The sequence below is a fragment of the Benincasa hispida genome, chromosome 3, assembly GCF_027475165.1.
Source record: "Benincasa hispida cultivar pf3 chromosome 3, pf3_genome.v1.1, whole genome shotgun sequence".
NCBI classification, from domain to species: Eukaryota; Viridiplantae; Streptophyta; class Magnoliopsida; order Cucurbitales; family Cucurbitaceae; genus Benincasa; species Benincasa hispida.
Window position 1 is genome coordinate 21,738,180 of NC_143480.1, and position 25,169 is coordinate 21,763,348.

Genomic DNA, 25,169 nt, shown 5'->3' on the forward strand with positions numbered 1-25,169 from the left:
AGTTGATTTTTTCAATTTAAAAACTTTATAATATGAAAGTATTAATAGTTGGATATGATTCAAATATTAAATTAATATGAATTAGATTCATATTAAACTATAAGTTAAAATTAATGTGAATTGAATTCATATTAAATCTATAAGTCAAGAGAGAATAGGATTCATATATACATTAAATTAAATATATGATATTTAATTAATTAATTAATTAAATTAGATTTAATTAATAAATAATTAAATTAGATTTATTTAATTAATTAATTAATTTCAATTTAATTTTTATATATTAATTAATTAAAATAATTCCCCGGCAAAGCAGGGGAGTGGTGAGTGGCTTATGGTAAGTGGGGTGGGGAGTTACAGACTCCCCTCGCATATTATATTATGGGATGAGATCCCAAATAAAAGTGCTACAATTTTTGTCCAAAAATATAAAAGCCTCTTAAGTTTTGCTCTCAACATTGCTCTCATTTTTCCTCAAAAGAAAACTCTTTTTTCCTTTCCCTTTCAAGAGTTCCCACAAACTCATTTTTATCCAAGAGAATTGTAAAAGAGTCCTTTTGATGGTGTCTTGACTGTGATAAGAATTCGTGATGGGAAAAAGAGTACATAGCGAGTTCTACAGTTGACCAAGAGAAGCTACTACAAAGTATTCATCAAAGGTAATTTATTTTTCTTCCTTAAAAAATCTCTATATTTATGTTTAATTCTTGATTGTATCATTGTTCTATATGAATTTCCTGTAACAAAATTAGGTAAAAGTGATCATCGCTTCCTCTATGAGATTCAATCCCTTCCAAAAATACATGCATTTTTTTATAAGTCATTTCGTGAAGAACTTCCAGCGCTCGTATTCTCATAGCTCAACACTTGGGATCTGTTAATCCAGAGAGAAGGGACAAGCAATAGAAGGAAGAAGATAACCTTTGGGCTTAGACTTTAAAGAGAATAGAAAAGCGTGAAAATGAAAGAAAAGAGAGAAACATTTCATTTAAGGTTTTTTTGCCTTTTTCCGCTTTCTTTATGAAATTTTGAGCGTTATTTTTGCTTCTTTTTTCTACATTTTTTTCTACCATTTTTAATAGCTTACTTTAGGAAAGACTATCTTCAAAAGCTATAAAAAATGATATTTGTTGTAGTGCTATAAAGAGAGATTAATCGTGGTTTGGTCTTATATAAACTCTTTGTATAGAATGTCCCCACTCGCATGTCTCCACATAAACGATTTACTTATTTGTAACACTTACAACTCTTATAACATTTACAAAGTGTGTCGTATCTATAGTGTCACCAAGATAAGACACTCAACTTTATTCATATACTACAAACCATTTAGGTTATTACTTAAATATGATCCACTAGTATGTCTATCATATAATGTTCAAGTTACATAAAATAATCTTAGATTTTTCTTTAATGGATAATTGAATATATAAAATAACCAACCATTATTTTAAATAACTTATTAACTACGAGGCTTTAAGGGCATGCATCCCAACAGGGGCATGCATAACACATCTTTGTTAAGCATTTGGCCAAGGCCCAAGCTAACCTCTTTTCTTAACCCATCTTGGTCTTAAGTTGCCACTTTCAACTCATATCATGCTTCTTCTTCACTTTATGTTTCTATTTTTGCTAGATATCAACTATACTAATTGATCCAAAATCACCCATAACGACATAACAACTAAATTTCTCTTCATCTCTTCTCCTTCCTCTCACCTTCGAAAACATTTCAAGTACCACAGTAGTATGAAAAAAATTCCTTACAACCTTCATTCATTGTTTGTCATAAAATTAATATTTAAGGATTATGTGGAGTCCATTATCAAATAATTTATTGAACCATTTGATGACATGCCAAATAATGAATGAAAGTAGTAGATATTATAATAGTATGATAAAAATTTCTCGCCGTCTCCCCACGGCAGATGCTGCAACTGGAACTCTTACGAAGTTGTTGTCATTCATGAACATTCATCTTCTTCAGATCTAGAACATCTTTGATGTTTCACGTCTGCTTCATATTTGGACCATCAAGAAGGAGGAACTTTCTCATTTGTCCATATTTACCATTAATGAATTTACCAGTTTATTCACGTGCGTTGTTGATCAATGAAATAAAACTAATGAAATGGAGTTTTATTGCATAATTATCATCCAGTGGGCCTTAATTGTATTTGGGTCTTAACTGGGCTGGATCAATTGATCTCATTCAGAACTTCGGCTTATGAAATGACAAACCGATGGACATAACAAGTAAGCATAATTTTGGCTCATTTCCAAGGCTGAATGAAATAATAAATAAATGGGACTGTTGCAAACCAGTCCAAAATACTTTTAGATATAGCACAATAGGAAATTTTTTTTTACAAATATAATAATATTTAGACTTCAGTTCTTACAATTTATTAGGGATAGAACATATCGCTTCGTAATAGACCATATTGCTATTAAGAAATTGTTTGGGAAATTTGAATGTAGTCAAAATTATTGAGAATCTGAAGGGTATTAGAATGCATGAGTAATAGAATACAGAACGAAAATGAGATCGTAAAATGAGAAAATTATGGGAAAAAAGGTTGGGTTGAAGACAGTGAAAATGGAATGTATTTAGTATTACAAATGGGACTCAAAATCATCAATCAAAACATAGATTTTAGATTACATTATATTACAAACTCATTCAACTACTATCTTCATATAATCTTTAGAAGTCTATCACTAATGGAATTTATTATATTTATAATTTTTTAAAAATCATTAATTCTAAAAGTATTATACATTGCAATCATCTTAAATTAAATGGTAAAAAGAAAAAGAATATTAGAATTTTATATACATATATACATATATATATATATATATATATATATATATATATATATATATCCAACTGTATTTTTGTAACTTACCTGCCCTTGGCTACACCTCACTAGAAATGTGGCCCATTCTTATGGTGCCACATACTAACCCAACTTTTTGTTTATTTTTTATTTACAAACTACTTGAATATTTTCAGGCAGTATACTAATGTCTAAGATCACTATCAATATCAATGTCAATTAAAATATTGAGGTCTCAATTTAGCAGAAAAGTCAATAAAAATATCGACATCATTGATATTTGTAGAAAAATTACAAAAACAAAGATTAAAAAATGATAAATATATTATAAATATTATGATAATAGATGTTCATTAGATGCTCATGCTTAGTATTCATTGGCTAAGTGTCATGCCCGATTTTTCAAAGTGTTGTTCATATATCTCAACGTTACATTATTAGTGTCCATGTAATTCACCTTCTACTTGCCAAATTGCTTATAAATAGTGGCGTTTTGTGGGTTTTGAAAGACACACATTAGGCAAATTCCATGAAAATTGGAGAAAGTAGAGAATTTAGATAAATTTCTTCTTTTACATTTTTCTAATTTTTCTAATTTATTTTATTTTTTTATTTATATATTATGTTTAATTTATTTTATTATTATATTATATTTTATTGCTATTTGTGTTCCCGTTGTGCTCCTCAAGTTCACAACATGTTATCAGCACGAGTTTCTTTCATTTCCCCCGCTGAAGGTAGGTTCTGAAGGTACGTCGGTTTTTCCCTCTTCACTATAATTAATAAATTAAATGTTGTTTTACATATCTTAAATTTCTAATATAAATATAATATTTTGTAATAGTGTTACTAAGAAAAATATTATAAAATTGAAATTTGTAACATTTGATATTAATGGTAATACTTATTTGTCATTACTATTTGATGTAAAAATACACCTGGATGCCATAAAAATGTGACCATCAGAAAACAATTTTTCTTCCTAAAGCTCGTCGTAAATGGATGCACTTGAGGCTCCAAAATTTTAAATCAATATGTTAAAGAATACATTTTTCTACATTTCGGATATGCTCCTACAGTAGCTATATCGAGAGAAATATTTTAAAAGTATTCTGCACTCATCTGATGTCTTCTCGTGGTTGAATGAAATAACGAGTCATTGATTTAAAAAAAAAAAATATGAATCTCAGCCAACTAGAGCAACAACATTCCCTGAAGTGAATGTTGTAAATTTTTATAATCATGGATGAAAAATCATGAACTTCGACCAACTGGAATAACAATATTCCCTGAAGTGAATGTTGTGAATTTTAATAATAATCGTGGTCGAGGTCGTGGTCATGGTCGAGGTCATGACAGTGGCAGAGGAAGAAATAATTATTATTTTCGTGGTGGTCGTTCTAGTCATTCAAATTGCAAAAGAACCACACAAAATGATGATCACGAAGGAAAACTCCACAAGATAAGAGTTCAAAAGTGTTGAAAATAAATGTTTCCTATGTGGAATGACTGACAATTGGTCACGTACTTGTCGTACATCAAAACACTTAGTTGATCTCTATCAAGCATACCTGAAGGAAAAAGAAAAAAAAATGTGGAAGCAAATTTTGCATACCAATATAATGACATATTTGAGTCATCCCATATGACAAATTTGGATGTGGCGAACTTCTTTGAATCTCCTAAAGAGAAAATTGACAGAATTGATGGAACATCAAGTCACTACAAGAATTTTGGTTATTCTCGACGAAACTTTTTTTTATGCCAAAAAAAGCATCGAGCGATCTCATTTCTCCTGACGATACATAGAGGCGTCAGAAGAAAATCCAATCCCGACGGAAAGTTCACTAGCATCGGGATAACCAATCTATCCCAAAGGTCGATAAACCTACCGTCAGACTTGTTGAATTCGCCCGACGGTCCCAAGATCATCGGAAGTTGTTTGGTTTTTAAAAAATGAGAAAACTACAGTCTAATCTTCTCTCGATGGTCGGAACAACACCGTCGGGGAGAAGCTCCTTTGCCCGACAGTTCAGAACCATCGAGAGGTAGCGATATAGAAAATTAAAAAAAAATTATGGGAAAATTGTAAAACTATCCCGACAATCCTCGAGCGACCATCAGGAGTTTCTACTTTCGCCGACGATGATGCAATTGTCGGGTGATTCTTAATTTAAAAAAGAATTTTTTTAGATTTTTTGTTTGCCTATCCCGATGGTTTAGGGAATGTCGTCAGATGAGTTTTAAGTTTTAAAAAATAATAAATATAAATAAAAAAATTATGAAAATTTATCAAGTTTTTCCCGATGGTATGTAAGCACACCGACAAGGTATAGTTGAGTTCGCCCGACGGTATTCGACTGACCGTCGGGAGTTCGTATTTCAGCCGATGGTAATCGAGCGACCACCAAGATATGGGTAATTGTAAAGTTATGCCGCCAGTGTGTAAGAACACAGTCAGAATAAGGTTGAGTTCGTCTGACGATACTCGAGCGACCGTCAGGAGTTTTTAATTAGGCCGATGGTATTTGATTGATCGTCGAGATATGGGTATTTATCCCGACGGCTGACCAAACAACCATCGGAAAAAGATCGTTAGAAAACCCTCCCCGCCACCCATAGTCTCTTCTTTTCCTTCTTCTTCCATTTTTTTCTTCTCCTTCATTCTTTCTTCTCTGAAACCCACAATCAAGATTCACCGTCTTGCCGTTTGCTCATTATCTACTTGCCGTCCGATTTTGGTACCATGAACTTTTTTTCCCTTTTTTTTTCTTTTTCGTTTTTCATTTTTCTTCTTTATTATTTGTTTGTTATTTTCCTTCTTGGTTCATCTATCATGTTTTTACAACTTTAAGCACGAGTTAAGTTTGGTCAAATTAATTTGTGTATTGTTTCTTTTTGTTTGAAAAAAAATAGAAAAGAAAGTGGTTGCTCAATACCACATTGGCTTTGGTGATTGCAAACTAGTTAGTTCTTAGTTTTGGAAACTAGTTTCTTTTTTGCTTTGAAAAAAAAAAAGGAAAGTGATTGTCAAACTAGTTAGTTCTTAGTTAAGTGAGGTGGTTCGGAATAACAACTCACCTAATGCATTTAAAATTTTCACATTTCATGATTGGTTGCATACTATTATCTATTTCAATTTTCTAAGTTGGATTTTTTAGTGCAACAATTACAAAGATGTGAGGGATCATATCTATGATCTCAAAGGAGGGAGTACATGTGTTAATTATTGCTAAGTAGATTGTTTTTCTCTAATTTGGATTTTAAAAGAATTTAAAAATTAGTTGCCACTAGTTACATCTAAATGTGGTTTAAACATATTGATTAATCATCATATTCTTAATTTTTCTTAAAAGTTTTATGTTTGGATTCTAAGGACTCTTCTTTCACTTCAATTATTATTGGGTAAAAGATTCAACCATTACGCTTTTTATTGTGTTATAATTGAATATCCTTTTATTTATTTGTTTTATTCTTTTAGTATATACCATAACTAGTTGAGTTATGTTCAAGTTCAAGTTGGTTTCTACTTTTCGTAAAAGTCATAGAAATATCATATTCTTACTAATAAAGGATTAGCATAGTCAATTGTATAAACCATGATTTATAAAAATAGCAATAAGGGTATGATTTATATTAGGATAATTGTTTTAAATGGGAAAATTGCTAAAAATATTTTTAATTTTAGTAAAATATACTGTTAGACTTCTATCATTGATAAACAGTGACATTTTGTTGAATTTATAAATACGTTGGCTTATTTGTTCTTATTTGAATTTTTGATAAAAGACAATAAATATAGAGCAAGGATTAGGATTATAATTTATTTGTACTTGGGCCTTCAACTACATTGAAGATGGCCTGATGAAAGAAACCTTTTTTGGGCTTTTGGGCCTCTTCTAAATGGATTACATCTTCTACACATATATCAATTATATGATTGTCTAAACTTTTCTAAAATGGAATACAAGACTAGTCAAAGATATAACTAATTATGGAAGAGTAAATAAATACTCACCTAATGCATGTTACAACAACTTAATTAGGACGGGGTTTAAAAAAAATAAACTTCAACTATAATAACTTAATTATGATTATTTTCTATAATGAGCTCGCTAGTAGTAGGCTTTTCAAATTTCCTTCGATGGGATTGAAAGACATAAAATAAGAAGTTTTTAGCTTTTAGGACTCAACGGTCAAACAATGGACCTAGTAGACTTATTTAATCATACACATTCTAAGAGTGACAATTTGTTTGTTAATCCGGCCGCTAATGATGCATATGTAAGTTTTTATTCCACAATATAACTTTATTTATATACAATTGTCATATAATAATTACTCCTAATTATTGATGTAGAGTCGAATTGTCGAGCTGAGAGAAGCCTGCACCCAAGAAGGGTTTGAACCAGTACTAGAAGAAGAAATATGTGAGCAGGTTTTGGGCACAGGAGTGAGCCTTGGTAGGACACCAAAGGGTAAAAAAACAAAAAAAATAAAAAGATAATTGTCCAGTGCATCCTCATCGAAAATTATAGAGGAGCAACAACAGAGATAGAATCCTTAAAGGCTAGATTGGGAAGAGAATAATTTTGAGATGGGATATATGCCATATTGAGTTTCTAAAAAGGGGGGGGGGGGGGGGGGGGGGGGATGGGGAGTTTAAAATGTGTAAATACGAGTTGGTTTGAATATTAAGTTATTTGTATATTGAGATTGACAATACTTTTGAGATAGGTATATGTTACATTGAGTTTGTGGTTAAAATATAAGTGGGGGGAGGAGAATGAATAAATTTAGGTTTGAGATTGAAATATGTAGATATGAGTTGGTTGGGTTTAAGTTGGCTTTTAAGTTCTATATTAGGTTTGAGATTGAAATATATATATATATGAGTTGGTTGGGTTTAAGTTGGGTTTTAAGTTCTATATTAGGTTTGAGATTGAAACATGTGTATATGAGTTGGTTTGTTTCAATTCTTAATGTTCTCGATTGAGTTTTAGGTTCTATATTGTTGAGAATAAATTTGAGATGGGTATATGCTATTTTGAGTATGTGGTTAAAATAAGTTGGGGGAGGGAACGGGGTGATTGTCTAATTATGTTGAGATTGTTATTTATATATTGAGTTTAAGTTTAAAATGTATAAATACAAGCTGGTTTGAAGTTAAAGTGGGTTTTATTTGTTAATGTTCTTATATTGGTTTTAAAGTTGGTATAGGGGTAAATGTATAATTATGATAAAATTTAAGTCAGGTTTTAAGTTCTACATTGAGTTTGAGATTGAAATATGCAAGTTTGAGTTGGTTTGTTTCAATTCGTTAATGTTCTTAGTTGTGTTTTAAATTCTATATTCATTTTGATATTGTATATGGTATTTTGAGCATTAAATTTATTTAAAATTGTATTTTGTAGGTATCTTGAGATTTATGTTGAAGATACCAACAAGCGTAGTTAAGCTGTAGAATTGTGTTTTATAAACAGTTTGTTATCATGTAATCTTATTTTGGAGTTAAGGAATTGTTTCAATTCAAATATGTTCTCTATATATTATTTACTATTGTAGACATGTACCTGATTTTGGAAATTTTTATTTTAGTTTGATTGATATTTGTAAGATTCAAATAGATATGACATTTGAAAAAAAAAAGTTAAATCCAATGGTTAAATATATAATTCCGACGATTCGAGAGGTCGGGAAAAAAAACATAATTTTATGCATTTTACCTTTTTTCGACTCTAAGAAACCATCCCCCGAAGGTTCAGGGATCGGGAAAAGTCACTAAATCCCGACAATGGGAACACACCGTTTAGGCAAGGCCACTTATCCCGACGATCCTAATTTATAAAGACCATTGGGAGCTAAAACTTCGCTCGATGGTGTAAACACACAGTCGGGTTAAATGAATATAGCCTGACGGTGACACTAATTTGTCACCGTCGGAAGATATTTAGCTCTCGACGATCTTTATAAATTAGGACCATAGGAGGTTGGCCGTTTATCCCGTCAGCTTTGTTTAGTGTCGGTAAGAAAGTCCCATCCTCCATTCGTCGAGGTAACTTTTTTTCCCTACGACATGGATTATATATCGTCAGGGAAGGTTTCACCAACGAAGCTTTCCCAACGATTTGGCCGATGATTGTGGGACCATCGGGAAAGGTTTGGCTTATAGTTTTTTGGACTAATGCGGATAGTTTTCAGCGTCGAGAAAGACCTAAATTATTGAAGTGAGTGTTTCCTTTGATTTTGAATATATCTTGGTTTAATGTAATTTTTTTTCCTCTTAGTAAATGTTAACCTTTATATATTAAAATGTTGTTTTTCTTATTGGAATTATTTTCTTTTAATGAAGAAACCTAGATCATTTTCATATGTTGGGTGACTCAAAAATGAGTAAAGAAGATTTATATCTGATAGACAGTGCAACTACACATATAATACTTACAAGTATAAAATATTTTTCCAAATTGACAATGTTGGAAGCAAAAATCAATACAATATTAGGTTCTGCAAACCTGATTGAAGGATTTGAAAAAGCAAATATTATTTTGCCTAGAGGAACAACATTTACAATTGACAATGCATTGTTCTCTAGTCAATCAATACTTTGTTTTAAAGATATACGTTACAATACTTGTCATATTGAGACTGATATAAAGTATAATATGAGTATCTTTATATCATATCTACTGTCTCATATGAAAAACATATATTGGAAGATTTGTCTGTTTTATCTTCTGGATTATATTGTACTCATATACGAGTAATTGAATCATATGTAACAATGAACCTGAAATTCATAAATCCATACATATTTACAATGTGGCATGACCAATTAGGTCATCCAAGATTTAGAATGAAATGGACATCTATTGAAGAACCAAAAGATTCTTCAATCTAATGAATTATCATGTGATGCTTGCTCTCAAGGCAAATTAATAATAAGACTATCACTAGCTAGAGTGGGAATTGAATCCCCTGAATCCAGACATATTTACAATCTGGCATGACACTAGCATTTAAATATTTTATGGTATTAATAGACGCATCCAACAGATGGTCACACATGTGTTTATTATCAAGTTGAAATCTTGTATTTGCAAGATTACTTGCTCAAATAATTAAGTTAAGAGCATCTTGAAGCTCATGTTCATATACAAAATAGTTTAGCATAATCATTCATAAAATGTTTGCAATTAATTACAAGACCATTGCTTTTGAGAGATTAATTTCCTTCATCTATATGGTGACATGATATTTTGAATGCAGCGTCACTTGTACACATTAGGCCAGTAACTTATCATAAATACTTACCATTACAATTAGCTTATGACCATGAACAAAATATTTCCCATCTGAGAATTTTTTGATGTGCGATATATGTTCCAATTGCTCCACCACAATGTACTAAGATGGGTTCTCAAAGGAGGTTAGGAATATATATTGGATATGATTCCTCATCAATTATTAAATATCTTGAAACCCTGACGGGTGATGTATTTATCGCACGATTTGATTATTGCCATTTTAATGAGACAGGTTTTCCACATTAAGGGGGGAATTAAGAAGTTGGAAAAAGAAATTACATGGAATGCATCATTATTGTCTCATTTAGATCCTCGTACAGATCAATGTGAACTTGAAATTCAGAAGATGATTCATTTGTAAAATATAGCAAACCAGTTATCATATGCATTTATAGATGCAAAGAAAGTAACTAAATCACATATACTAACTACAAATGTTCCCTAAAAAATTGATATCCCAACATAGTAAGTTGTCACTAATGAGTCTGGAAGACTAGAAGCGTGGTAGATCAGTGGGTTCCAAAGATAAAAATCCTCGAAAAATAAAAATAATAAATAGTAAAAAAGACTTAGTTGAGGATGCAAAATACCCATGAAGAAATCATTGACATGACTACAAAGGAATGTGAAATACCTAAAGATAATAATGAGATTTCAATAAATTATGTCATGACAGGAAAAAGGTGGAACCGAACTCATGTAATTATTGACAACATTTTTGCGTACAATGTTGTTCTTGATATATATTTGAAAATGAGGATTTTGAACCAAAATTTGTTGAAGAATGTCGACATGGAAAAGATTGGCTTTAACGGAAAGAAGCAATCGAGGCAGAATTAAACTCACTTTCAAATATTAGATTTTTAGACCAGCAGTCCAAACACTTGAAGGTGTCAAACATGTGGGATACAAATGGATATTTGTGAGAAAAAGAAATGAAATAATGTGGTCATAAGATATAAAGCAAGACTAGTTGCACAAAGTTTCTCACAAAGACCTGGTATTAATTATGAGGAGACATATTCTCCAATGGTGGATGCAATTACACTAATATATTTAATTGGGCTGACTGTGTATGAAAATATGGACATGCATCTTATGGATGTAGTCACAACATATTTATATAGATATTTTGATAATGATATTTATATGAGAATCCCAAAAGGATTTAAGGTACTTGAAACATATAAATAAAATTCTCGAGAATTATATTCAATAAAGTTACAGAGATCATTATATGGATTGAAACAATCAAGACGAATGTGGTACAATTGCCTAAGTGGATATTTGTTAAAAGAATAATATCAAAATAATCCAAAATATCCATGTATTTTTATAAAGAAATCACAATTGGGATTTGCTATTATAACTGTATATGTTGATGATTTAAATATAATTGGAACTCTTGAAAGCTTTCAAAGGCAATAGAATATCTTAAGAAAGAATTAAGATGAAAGATCTCGAAGAAACAAAATTTTGCCTTGGTTTACAAATTGCATTTAGCAGATGGGATATTTGTTCGTTAGTCAACTTATACAAGAAATTTTTTTAAAAGAATTTATATAGACAAAGCACATCCACTGAACATTCCAATGGAAGTTCGTTCATTAGATGTGAGGAAAGATATATTTGATCTCAAGATGATAATGAAGAAGTCTTTGGTCCCGAAATACCATATCTTAGTACAATTGGTGTACTTATAATCTTGCTAATAATACAAGACTAGATATTGAATTTTCAATAAATTTATTAGTAAAATATAGTTCTTCTCCAATAAAAAGACATTGGAACGAAATTAAGCATATACTTCATTATCTCCGAGGAATAATTGATATGGGTTTGTTTTATTCAAATAAATCAAATTTTGATCTAGTTGATTATGTAGATTTTGGATATTTATCTGATACACACAAAGCTAGATCTCAAACAAGTTATCTATTCACATGTGGAGGAACTGTTGTATTATGGCGGCCAGTGAAACAGACCATAACGGCTACTTCCTTAAATCATGCTAAAATTCTCACAATTCACAAGGCTAGCAGAGAATGTGTATGCTAAGATCAATGACTCAGCACATTCGTGAAATATATGGCTTGTTTTCTAATAAAAATCTTCCAACAATATTATACGAAGACAACACAACATGCATATCTCAAATTAAAGGATGATATATTAAAGGAGATAGAACAAAGCATATTTCACCAAAGTTTTTCACACTCGTGATCTTGAAGAAAATGATAACATCACTGTACAACAAGTTTGTTTGAAAGATAACCTAGCAGACTTATTTATAAAGGCATTACCTATCGCAATCTTTGAAAAACTGGTGCACAACATTGGAATGCAGCAACTCAAAGATCAAGTGATGTATCCATGAGGGGGAGTAAATATACTTTTTAGAAGTATAAATTATATGAAATATGTACTATTTTCCCTTCATTAGGATTTTTTTCTCATTAGGTTTTTTCTTAGTAAGGTTTTAACGAGACATATTTCATATATAAAATGAGCATCTAAGGGTAAGTTGTTGGATTTTATGTCCTAAAACTTGTAGTTTGTAATATCATATTCTTGTTCAATAAAGCTGTTATTGAAAATCTTTAGTAAATTTAAATTATATATTCATGAATCCAATAAACTAAGGTTTCGAGGCTATTAAGTTTAAGTTTGAACTTTATGTAGTGACATAAATGTGGATCAAGTTCAAATATATATAGCCAAAATGGCCTATAATATATGAATAAGGTTGAGCGCCTTATTCCGGGGACACTATGGATGCGGCCCATTTTGTAGTTAGTACAAACGATGTGATCCTAAACCGTTCATGTGGAGACATGAAAATGGGGGTATCCTATGTAAAGAGTTTACATAAGACTGAACCATGAAATAGCCACTTGTTTCGTTTTAAATGTCGTTTAATGTATAAAACTGACTATTTCGTTAATTGATGACCTAGGTAATTTAATCTTAATCCTGAGCTAACTATGAACTCTTGTTCACTCGGAATTATCCTTAGATCTACATAGGTGAGGGCAGCTCATTATCACTGGCCCAATAAGCCTCTCATTTCAGGGGTAAGATCAGGTGGATAGCTGGGAACATAGGATACAAGACGGAATTCACTCCTACCCATTATAGGGATAGTAGATAGGTTGTTCCCTTTAGTACTAAATCCAAGTCTTGAACAAGGGGCCCCACCCTCTCATTGGCCCGAGAGGGGTTCGGTTTATAGGTTGGACCTTAAACCAATTGTTTATTAGAGGATTTGTGAAACTTAAGGAATAAGATGTAGTCTCGGGGGTAAAACGGTTTTTATGACCCAGCCGAGATTACGAACAACCTGTGAAGGATTAACTTACTAATCATGATTCTATCATATGGACACAAATATATCTATAGTGAGGGGAGTGCAACTACGAGACTATAGTGGAATGACCCGTGAGTTAACGAATGTTGATTAGCTTCATCTAAAGAGTTTAGCCAGCTAATCTCGGATCGTTGGAGCCCATGATCTATAGGTCCATTAGGTTCCCCTACTAGCTCATATAGAATAAACTTAGTACAACATGATAGAATAATTCGAATTGTTCAAATTAGGTGAAGAGAGAGAAACCGACAAGTATATATGCTATAGTGGTTGGTTTTTTAATTTAGAGATACAGCTTTAATATTTAAATGTGATTTAAATATCAAGAATATAAATACGTTCATATTCGGAAGCTCAGAAATAATGGAAATAGTCAAAGATGTAAAAAGTCAAAGAGTTGACTTTTGACTTTGAAAAGTCAAACTTTGACCGACCTTATATTCAAATGTGATTTAAATTTCGAGAAAATGAATGCAGATTCATGCTCGGGAGGTCAAAATTAGTCAATACGAAAAAATCATAAAAAGTCAAAACGTTGACTTTCTGTCAAAGTTTGACTTTGACAAAATGACTATTTTGCCCTTTAACTAAAGTTAGTGGGAAAATCCAAACTTTTGTTGGATAATTTCACTAACAAAATAGTGGTCTAGGTGTTGCCTTATAGTGGAGACATTAAGCCCACTTAGATAGTGGATTTTAGGTGTTGGATTTTTATGAAGTTATTTCATGCAATTTTGCATGGTTCTTTTCTATAAATATGGGCTTGTCATTTTGGATTAAAAACTTTTGGACATTTTACAAAATTGAGATTTTAAAAATAGGGCTGAAAAAATCCAAACCCAACCCAAATTTCACTCTACTATTTCCATCTCTTTTTCTCTCTCGGATTCTTCATCCATCGGGTCCCACAACCCGGTTCTGAGTCCAGAGGATAGTAAGTCAGCTCTAGTGGTTGTTCGGTTTGTGTTCGAGTGGAGATAGGCGAGTTTCGGGAGCTTCAAAGGTAATGTTTCTAAAAAACCCTAATTAACTAATTTAGGGTTGTATGTTTAATTTATGCAATTAGAGTAAAACTGATCCTCAATTCCGCTTCGCATGCCTACTTTTCCATCAGAAGTATTATAAATATTATGATAATAGATGTCCATTACATGCTCATGTTTAGTGTCTATTGATCATGTGTGTTATATCCCGTTTTTCAAAGTGTTGTCCATGTGTCTCAACATTACACATTATTATTTAGGGTTGGCAACAAGGCTAGGCCGGGGCGAGGGACTCCCCATCCCCGGCCCCGCGGGGGGTATTTCCCACCATCCCTATTGGGAAACAGGTCCCCGCGGGGACCCATCCCCTTATATATATATATATTAAAAATAAAAAAATTAATTGGGGAAGGGGATGGAGGAGGGGCGGGGATACCCTCCCCGTCCCCGACAGAGGACTCGATTAGGATTCCCAATTTAATCCCAATCCCGGTCAAACCAGGGATTCCCCGCCCCGATCAGGGTGGGGACCTGCAAGATTTTTGCCAACCCTATTATTAGTTTCCATGTAATCTATCTCATACTTGCTAAATTGCTCATAAATAGTGATATTTGGTGGGTTTTTGAAGACACACATTGGACAAATTCCATGAAAATTGGAGAAAACGAAGAATTTAGATAAATTTCTTATTTTATATTTTACTAATTTATTCTATTTTGTTTATTTATATATTATGTTTAATTTATTTTAATATCTATTTATTTTATTATTATATTATATTACATTTATTTTAATATTATATTTTATTGGTATCCATGTTTCCATTGTGCTCTTCAAGTTCACAACAGAATAAACATTTATATTTTTTAAACAACATATATATTATATTTATTACGACATAATAGAGATATTTATTTATCTCTTATAGCGATGTCAAATTTACAAAAATATGAAACATATCAATAGAAACATCGATATATCGATAAAAATTTAATATCATGATTATCACGTGTAACATCTCAAATTTTAGAAAAAATTTAAGTTAATTATCTAAAATTATTGAGTTTAAATTTTCCTTTCATTTGAAAATTTGAGGTTAAATTGAAATAATTGAAAAACTTTTATTGAATAAATTGAATTTAATTGATTAGATATTTAAACTGATTATCTTGAAAATATTGAATTTTGTTTCCCTTTGATTTTGGATTTTATGGCCAACTTAAAATAAAAATTAAAGAGATAATCAATTTCATGGTTTAATTGATTTAAATATTTGGAAGGATTTAATTTGTATCAAATGGATGGATCTTTTGCCCTTTAATTTTGGTTTTTGAAGTCTGAATTAAGATAATTTGAAAAGTTAATTGATTTCTAAATTTAATAGAATTTTTGGAGATTTTGGAGATATTTTGATAAATTATTTTATTTATCTTTTCAAAATTTGAAAAAAAATAAAAGAATTGAGATTTTTTTTCGAAATCAAACGAGAGTGAAAAGAGGTCAAAAATTGGGGAGAAAGCAATTCGATTTTTCAGCGACAGCTTGCACAAAATTGTTGATTGCTGAAGTTTGAACCGTTGGATCGTGCTCAAATTTGATCAGTCTAGTTGAGACATATAGAGTTTCATTTTGAACGGTTGATCATTGTTTGAAGCTCTGGTTTGTTCGTAATCACTGTTGAATAAAATCTGTAAAACTAGAAATTCTCTTCTCCCTCACTCTCGCAAACCCTCCTCATACAAAACTCTCACTACTATTAGCGAGCCTAAACAATTTATGTCGTCCGACAGAAACACCCGCTGCCTATCTATGGTAGCCACGAGCCGACGCGCCATCTACCGCCACTGCCCGATCTTTGTCGGAATCTTGAGAAAAACCTTGGGTAAGACTTATTTTCCTTATAATTTGGAAGGTGAAATTCACCCATTTGATTTTGGGTTAAATCAGTAACCTCTCTTTGGTGTGAAACTTAGATTCAAGATTTAGAAGTTTTGAGGCATTGACCATCAAGCTAGAGACCATTTTGTTTTGCAGAAAATTGGTGAAGATCGGTAAGTTTTGTAAGTTGTTGGATAGTTATTCTTTTGGATTGAAAGTAATAGTGGAAAATTAAGTTATTGACTTTGGATTTAATTCTTGATCAGATTGGCTAATTGAATCAAATTTTGGAATTTGTCTTAGACCAAGCCACAACTTTAGGTTGATTCAAGTGTGCTAAAGAAGTTCTAAGGAGAATTTGTTTTGCATTTTTTTACCAAGTTGAGATAAGTGATACTATTACCGGTGCCTTCGTGTCAAACGACCTAGATTAGACCTATAAAGTTACTTGGTGGACTCTGAAGCATGATTTTGTTTGTCATTATGATTGCGTGTTGCATGGTAGTTACAAGTATTATGAGCATGTTCAAATTTCTAATTAGTACTGATATTATGTATGTGATGCATGAATAGACCAGTAGAGTGGTTTATTGTCTCGCCTTGACGCATGTTTTATTTCAGAAGACCTACGGGTCTAGTTTTATGTTTGAAGGTGTGCCTACGGGCCGCTAGACATGCGTGAACCGACAGGTTTACGTTTATGTTATTATCATGTTTGACGGTGTTCCTACGGGCCACTAGACATACGTGAGCCGACAGGTTTACGTTCATGTTATTATCATGTTTGACGGTGTGCCTACGGGCCGCTAGACATGCATGAACCGACAGGTTTACGTTCATGTTATTATCATGTTTGACGGTGTGCCTACGGGCCGCTAGACATGTGTGTGTGAACCGACAGGTTTACGTTCAGGTTATTATCATGTTTGACGGTGTGCCTACGGGCTGTTAGACATGCGTGAGCCGACAGGTTTACGTTTATGTTACTTTTATTTTTATGTTTCATGTTTTGACGACGAGCCTACGGGCTACTAGACATGCGTGAGTCGACGAGTTCACGTTCATGTTATTATCATGTTTGACGATGTGCCTACGAGCTGCTAGACATGCATTTCAAGGTAAGATAGTATGTCTTTTGGTTTTCCTTTCATCATCAAAAACCGATGTAGCTGTATGAGCCACGGGCTATTTTTCTTTGCTTGTGGATGCATAGCATGATCCCGGTAATGGGGTCACTTACTGAATATTTTATACTCAATCTTTCTTAATTTATGTTTTTCAGGTAAGGATAAGAACGGACCGGCGGGTGACGAGAGAGACCTGTGATCGTGCCATATGGGATATGTAAATCGCTTCCGCTCAGTTTATGTTTTCAAGCTATTTAAAAGTTTTGATTTGAAACTCGATGTTGGTCAAAATTTATCGTTTAAGTCATTTTTTCTTCATTATTTTAGGGGCCCCGAACAAAGGTTTTACTTATTTGTTAATTATTTTGGAAAACTGTCTTTATTATTTTAATAAAATTTATTTTCCTCAATGATCAAAATGTTTTGAATGTAAATATGTAATTATGAGTAACGACCCTTATCAGAGTACTCAAAAGATCAGGTCGTTACTAATACCTTCTCATGAATATAGTTTTCTTTTTGCTTTTAATTAAAAAAAAAGTTACTTTATGAATATACTTCGAGGTGCATGCGATTTTCTTGAGACTCAACCCCATTGTACTTTCATTCCTTTTTTATAATTTGTGATACATATACACATATATTAGGGATTGCTTTGCTTTTTCAATGCCTTAGAATTTAGATCTTAATTTGACTTTTTTTTTTTTCCATCTTTTTTCACTTTTACTTCTCGAGCCAATTTTTGCTTAATGCTAAATTTTAATTCGTACATTATGTTTTAAAAATTTATAGCATCAAGACTAAAAAATAGAAAATTAACCATAAATTAATGGTATAGGACAATAGGTAATTTTAAGATTTAGTACAAATATATTGATTAAATAAAATTTACACATGTGAAAGTACATGAATTAAAATATAACAAAAGTTGAATTGCTTATTTCTTTAACCTCTCTTTTAGTTACCTTTTTACTATATATTATCATTACTAATGGTTTGATCAAGTTTCTTTCATCTTTCAAAAAGTTGTATCAAACTCATTTTTAATTTCACTTCATTGGTTGTTGTAATGTAGAAAATGGGATTCATCATCACAACTCTCTTGTTCTTAATTAATTATTTCCAACTTTTTACATGCCTATAGTCTATAAAATCATACACAAAACCAAGTTGCAATATATACTCTCTTTTTTTCCCCCCTATGTTTTGTTGATCATTATTGCATGTTTTCTCTCTAGTTTCTGCATATTTGGATGGTTGGGTACATTTAACCATATAAAGCCATCTTTTAGAATTTGTTCATGTTTTAATTCTCATTGGTTGTGCTACTGCTAACCATGTGGAAAATGAGGCTATTAGAATTAGATTACCCAAATTGTTTTTTTCAAGTTTGAACTCACTGAAAAAGTTCATAGTACAGCTTTTAAACAATATAGGCTTTCAAATATATACACACCACATTCATATATTAAAAAGTATATATATATATATAGTAACATAGATAAAAGAAATAAAGAATGTGGATTTTTTAAAGAAAATATTTCATTGAACAGAACAAAAGATGGGTACAATCAACACTCCCACAAATTAGAGAAGAGAACCAAGGGAGAACACAGAGAACCAAAAGAAATAAGCTTCTAGAAGCCTTTTGATCATTTTAAAGTTAGCAGCTTAAGTCACTTCTATTAAGCAAAATGTTCTTCCAAGAAGCTTAATAGCTAGACCTATGAGTGAGTCAGTTTTTTTTTTTAATCAAAATTTTGGAGCGAATTAAGAACGGATTCAAATCAAACTAATCTATTTTTTAAATAAGGGAACCAATCCTATGTCCAAAATGAAGGATAAAATTAATAGATTGTTTCTATTCGGTTCACTTTATTGTTGGTTTGGTTCTTGGTATTAGATTTTTCTTTTTTCTTCCACAATATTGAAATTGGATATTTTTGTTTCTTTTGTTGGTTTTTTTTTCAAAATAATAAACGTGTATGCACCATAATAATTTATTTTTTTTTCTAAATAACAAGTTACATGCACTATAATAATTAAGATACTAAAGATGGATTTGAGTTTATTTTTAAGAGTACTCTCAATAGTTTGGTGCGGTTTTGAATAATTTCTCGAATAAAAAAATCGGTCCAAACCAAGGATTTTTTTGTTTTTTTGTTTTTTTGTTTTTTTTTTAAATATAAAGCTGTCCAATTATATACTAAAAAACCAAAAAAAAAACCTGATTTGGTTCGTTTTTTGGTTTTGTGTTGGACTCCTAGCCTAGACCCCTCTCTAATTACATAGTTGCTTAAATTCTATTTGATGCGTTTGACATTTGAAATACTCCTCTTGAATTGATTTTTCGTGAGGTTGAATTTAGTAGTTAGTAGCCTTTAGGGTTTAGATACAAAACCCAAAATATTGAATGAATTATTTTAAAAAGACGACCCAAAATCTTAAGTTGGGGAGTTTGGGCTGACAAAAAGCAAGAATGTTCTAACTTTTTTGAATATTATTAAAGCTTATTTGATTTCTGAATTTCTCAAGGCATTAACAAACAAAGGATCACTTCTCCTTTCTCTGTTTCTCTCTTTAAAAACCATCCCATTTTTAGTTTCTTTTTCAAGCGAAAGCTTCTTAATCCTTCGTCTCTTCCGCCATGAAAGCTCTTCGCCACAAGAAAGATCACCCCACCAAATCGCTTAATTGCGCAGTTCCTTTCTGTTTCTTCTGCACGATGAACGAAACAGACCCATTTCTCAGAACCTTCAAAATCACTGAATGCTTCAAAGAAATGCCATTGAGAGATGATCCAGAGTCCGTTCTTGCACTGAGTGGACTATGGAACATTGCCATGACCCGACCCGATAACTCGGAATTTCCAGAGCTTGGGATTTTTGAGTGTATGGCAAAGCTTATTTGCAGAGGAATTAGAGACAGGGAATGGCTGTTTGAAGACCAGAATGTTTATATTCCTTATTATGCTGCCCATATTATTGGGTCCTACGTCATGAACAGAGCTGAATTTGCACAAATTGCTGTTGAATCTGGAGTGATTCCGCCATTAATGGAGCTTTTGAGAGGAAAAATCAGCTGGGTCGAGCAGAGAGTGGCAATTCGAGCTCTTGGTCATTTAGCAAGCCATGAAAGGACGTTTGAATCAGTTGCTAAGATTGGAGGTGAGACCGTGGAATTGGCAATGGAAATTGCTTCAACATTTGTCGAAAATGTCTACACTCAATTCCTCTGTATCAAACAGAGATTGAAATATCAACGAACTTTGCTCACGAGAGGCCTTGGAGGGGTCGAAATTGAGAACAGAAAAGCAGAGGAATGGGCCATTCAAACACAGTGTTGGTCTCTTTATCTTATCAATTGTTTCGCTCGCAAAGAGAGGCATCTAAATTTAATCTGTAAAACGAATTTCTTGAAGAATTTGTGTGGAATTTGGGGTGGATTGATAAACCCAGAAGCCCCTGGGGGAATTGGGCTTTTGAGGACTCTCTGTAAAACAGAGACTGGAAGAAAAGCTGTGGCCGACTTGGAAGAAGTCTTGAATTATCTCTGTGTTCTTGCAAGATCCTCGCATGAATGGCAGATTATGGCAATTGAATGCCTTTTGAGTTTGATTAAAGACCCAGAAACAAGATACAGAGTTCTCGAAACCTCTGTTTTTTCTCTTGCTGATTTGGTAGAACTTGAAATTAGCAGAAATCAAAGGAGGCCAAAATTGGGAGACACTTTAACACGAACATTGTTGCAAGATTACCACAAAATCAAATACGGAAATAAAAGGCTTCACAGTGAAAGAGCAGAGAGAGCATTAGGGGAAATTTGGGATTTGAAAGTTGAGAAGAAGAGGAAAGAGAAATTAGTGTCAGAGAAAGAGGTGAAAAAGAGGACACTCTTAGTGGGTATTCTCAAAAGACAGGGGAATCACAAATTTAGGAGTGGAGAGATTGAAAATGCTGCAATGAAATACACAGAAGCTTTGAATATAAGCTTACCCAAAATGAGAAAACAGAGATTAGTACTTCATAGCAACAGAGCTCAATGTTTTCTACTGCTGAGGGACCCAGAAGCCGCCATTAGTGACACGACTCGAGCTCTGTGCTTGTCGAAACAGGGGACTCCTCACATGAGAAGCCTGTGGAGAAGATCACAAGCTTACGATATGATGGGATTGGGTAAAGAAAGTTTAATGGACTGTTTGGTTTTTGTTAGTTGCAGAATTAAGTTGAAACACAAGATTCCGTATTATGCGGCTCGGATGATCAACAAGCAGGTGAATGCGACGTGGGTATTTGGTTCTGTGAAATTAAGAACATTAAACAGAGATGAAGAGCTTGCTCGAGAATCGCCAATGGGGGAATGTGAAGACGGGAGGATGTTGATGAGGAAGATGAAGGAGAAGAAGAATGGCTACTGAACATTGTGTTTAATTAATGTGGGGTTGTAATAATTCTTGGGAGGTGGCAGTGGTACATATTAATTAATGGAGGGATTGAAGAGAGAATGTGATGGTCCGCTTTGAAATTCATGTAACTAGTCTCATTTTGGGTAATTTTGATTTAAATTCTTGTTCATTTTCGCATTTTTAATGTTTTGGGTTTTTCTCTCCGTTAGAAGAAAATTTTATTGGAGTTTTTTTTAGGATGACTCAAATTTTAGGGAAAAATAAATTTTGTTTTTAAAATGAATTCACGTTAGGAAAAACTCATTTCAATCTCTTCACTTATAGATCGTTCTCGTTTCTCTTGTCGTTTTGTTTTCTTATCCTCTCACTCTCGCTCTTTCTCGCTTTCTCGTTCACTTGCCCTCAAGTTTTGTTGAAATTGGTCGGAGTTACTCTCTTCTTTCGCAGTCGAAATTGGTGAGACCATAGAAGAAGAGGGAAAGAGGAAAAAAAGAAAGAAATTTGAAGAAATGGCAAATGCGTAACTTCACTCGTCGACATCAACGGAACATTACTTATCATTAATTTAAAAAAAGTGAGTCATTTTTCATTTTGGACAAGTGAAATAGGTCAATTTCTCAATTTTATTGTGACAATTTAGAGAAGACGATGAAGGAAAAATATGTCGAGTAATAGATCTCTTTCCAATCCCATCTCCCAATCCCATACCAAATTGAGAGACAACAATGTGACAGTTTTGAACAAGTTACATATATAGATTTAGGGTAAAAAAATTTTGAATTTGAATGGACAGGCATTAGAGTTAGAAGCATACAAACAAAAATCTGGAAAATACGAAATTAAATGGGATAGTCATGTATTTTATGTTTTTATTATTTATAAATATGTTTGGCATTCTATTTAAAAATGGGATCTAATGTAAAAGTTGTTCAAAATGTGTTGACAATATGTTTATAAACAATAAAAATGGTTTCGTTTTCTCTTTTTTCTAATATAACGAGTAGGAGGGATTTCTACCCATTACGATTGAGTTATACTTATTTTGACAATAATAAAAGTATGTATGCTTACGAACTAAATATTTGTAACTTATAACCGTACTTTATGTTATAAATTTTTATAAGTATTATTACATAATATGTTATGTTAGACATGTTCTAATAGTAACAAAGTTTATAATGTAAAATTGTATAGTTATCAAAAGAAAAATATTTAACCATGCATTTTAAAATTGAAAATATAGATGCAATGAGAAAATAAAGACATTTTCAAATTTTCCACATGTCTTGATTATTCAATCTAACAACAAAAACAAAATAGAAAATTTATGCTAAACATTCAAACAAGTTATACATTTAACATAGTACCCACCCAAACCTACTTTGTAGACCAGCTGAAAACATATTTTTGATTTTGTATTTCATGTTTTTTTATGTGTTTGGTAATAAATCCGTCGATTAAATTCTAATTTAAACAAATTTTCAAAATATGTTTAATGATATATTTATAAATTATAAAACTAATAATAGTTACTAAATATTAGATTAAATATAAATTATCACTAATTAATTTAGGAACTTATTTAATATTCAAATTTTTATATAATAATTATTTTGTAATATCGTATAATACATAATATTTATAGGGTTGTATTCAAATGTAAGAAAATGGATCAATTTAATTATAAATATGTCATCTATCAATGATAGACATTGATAGATGTTTCAGTGTTTGTCATTATCTATCACGAATAAACATTGACATTTTACCATATTTAGGAATATATCCCGCAGATTTTCCATTTAAACCAATTACCCTATATTATATAATACATATTTTAAATTTACAAAAATAAATGAGTTCTTAATCTGAGATACAATATTTATTATTGTTTTTATCTTTTCTAATACAATGCTGTCTTTTTAAATTTAAAATTTAAAATCTAAATACATAGAAAAAATAAAAACGTTGTTATCAGAATTCATCGATGTCGACTAGTGGAGCTAACCTTAGCTCTCGATAACCAATTGAGTTTTTCTCAAGTTTAAAGAAAAAAAAGGATCGAAATCTATAAAATGAATTGGCCAACTACACATTTTCGATAATTTGACAGTGATTTTCCCTATTCTATTTTTTATTCAGAAAAATCTGTAATGATATTGAAATTGGGAAAATTGGGCCGTAAACACTTGTGTTACGTTGTAAAATGCATAAGTTGGTTAAAGTTGCAATAATCTTATTTTATTTGCAAATGGGAAAGACTCTGAATGAAGACGAAACTTACAAAAATCTTTCGACACCATAATCAAATTTCAGATCCTACCTAACACAGCAAAACACAAGCTATTTAGGTAGGCCATATCTAACAAAACCATTATAAAATTACCAAAAATAAATCTATTCACTGAATTACAGCATCGTCATGTATATCTTTTAGTTGACAAAAATTAGAATTGAAGGGGTTATGGACTTTATAGCCAACTCCAATTATAGAAATTATCAACATAAGTGGTTAGTTGTCCCTTTTTCTCTCTCTCTCTCTCTCTCTCTTTTTTAGTGTAAATATAAAAATGAAAAAATAGGTATGAGTTCCATTTGCAGATCTAAAGATCTTGTCCATGATGTTTGAACATAACAAAATTTGATAGCCCCCCTTAATCTCTTAGTCTTGATCCATTTCTTTTACGAAACATCTCTTTTCAAATCTCATCGACACATCGTCTGTGTGTTTCCGTTGCTTCAAAAAACAAATTTTATGATATCCAGATATCATTGATATGAAACTACCTTGCAATTTCAAAGATGTCATCATCTCTTTTTCAAAAAAAGAAATTAAGTTCTTCCATTTGAGAGTAAGAATGTGATCTAAATTTCTATATGCTGGGTGAAAATGGCTCACAAAGATGCCCATCAACTGACGTTAAGAATTTAAATAAAGCCCGAGTACGATATACATATAAACATGAAAATTCAGATCAAAACCAACATAGAAGTCTAACAGATGGTAAGATCCCACTTGAAATTGAATCAAAGTGCGTGCTCTTTCCCAAAATTAATAATAATAATAATAATAATAATATACTTTTAGTATTGAGCCAATTTAATATAAATTATGTCATATTCTCTAAGATATGCAATAAGGCTATAGTATGGAATAATTAGTTCTAAGAAATCTCCATAAGAATTTTATAACTCAGTACAATAATTAAATTCTTAACCAAATTTCAAAAACAAAAACTTTTTAGAAACTACCTA

The 25,169-nt window shown here is 31.8% G+C and overlaps 1 protein-coding gene across 1 annotated transcript; it reads left to right on the forward strand.

The window, feature by feature from the left end:
* Window positions 1–19,995: 19,995 nt before the first annotated feature.
* On the forward strand, window positions 19,996–22,081 carry LOC120074188 (uncharacterized). The gene has a single exon (XM_039027232.2). It carries the CDS (start codon window positions 20,157–20,159, stop codon window positions 21,924–21,926), a length of 1,770 nt encoding a protein of 589 aa, XP_038883160.1. The 5' UTR covers window positions 19,996–20,156; the 3' UTR covers window positions 21,927–22,081.
* Window positions 22,082–25,169: the final 3,088 nt, after the last annotated feature.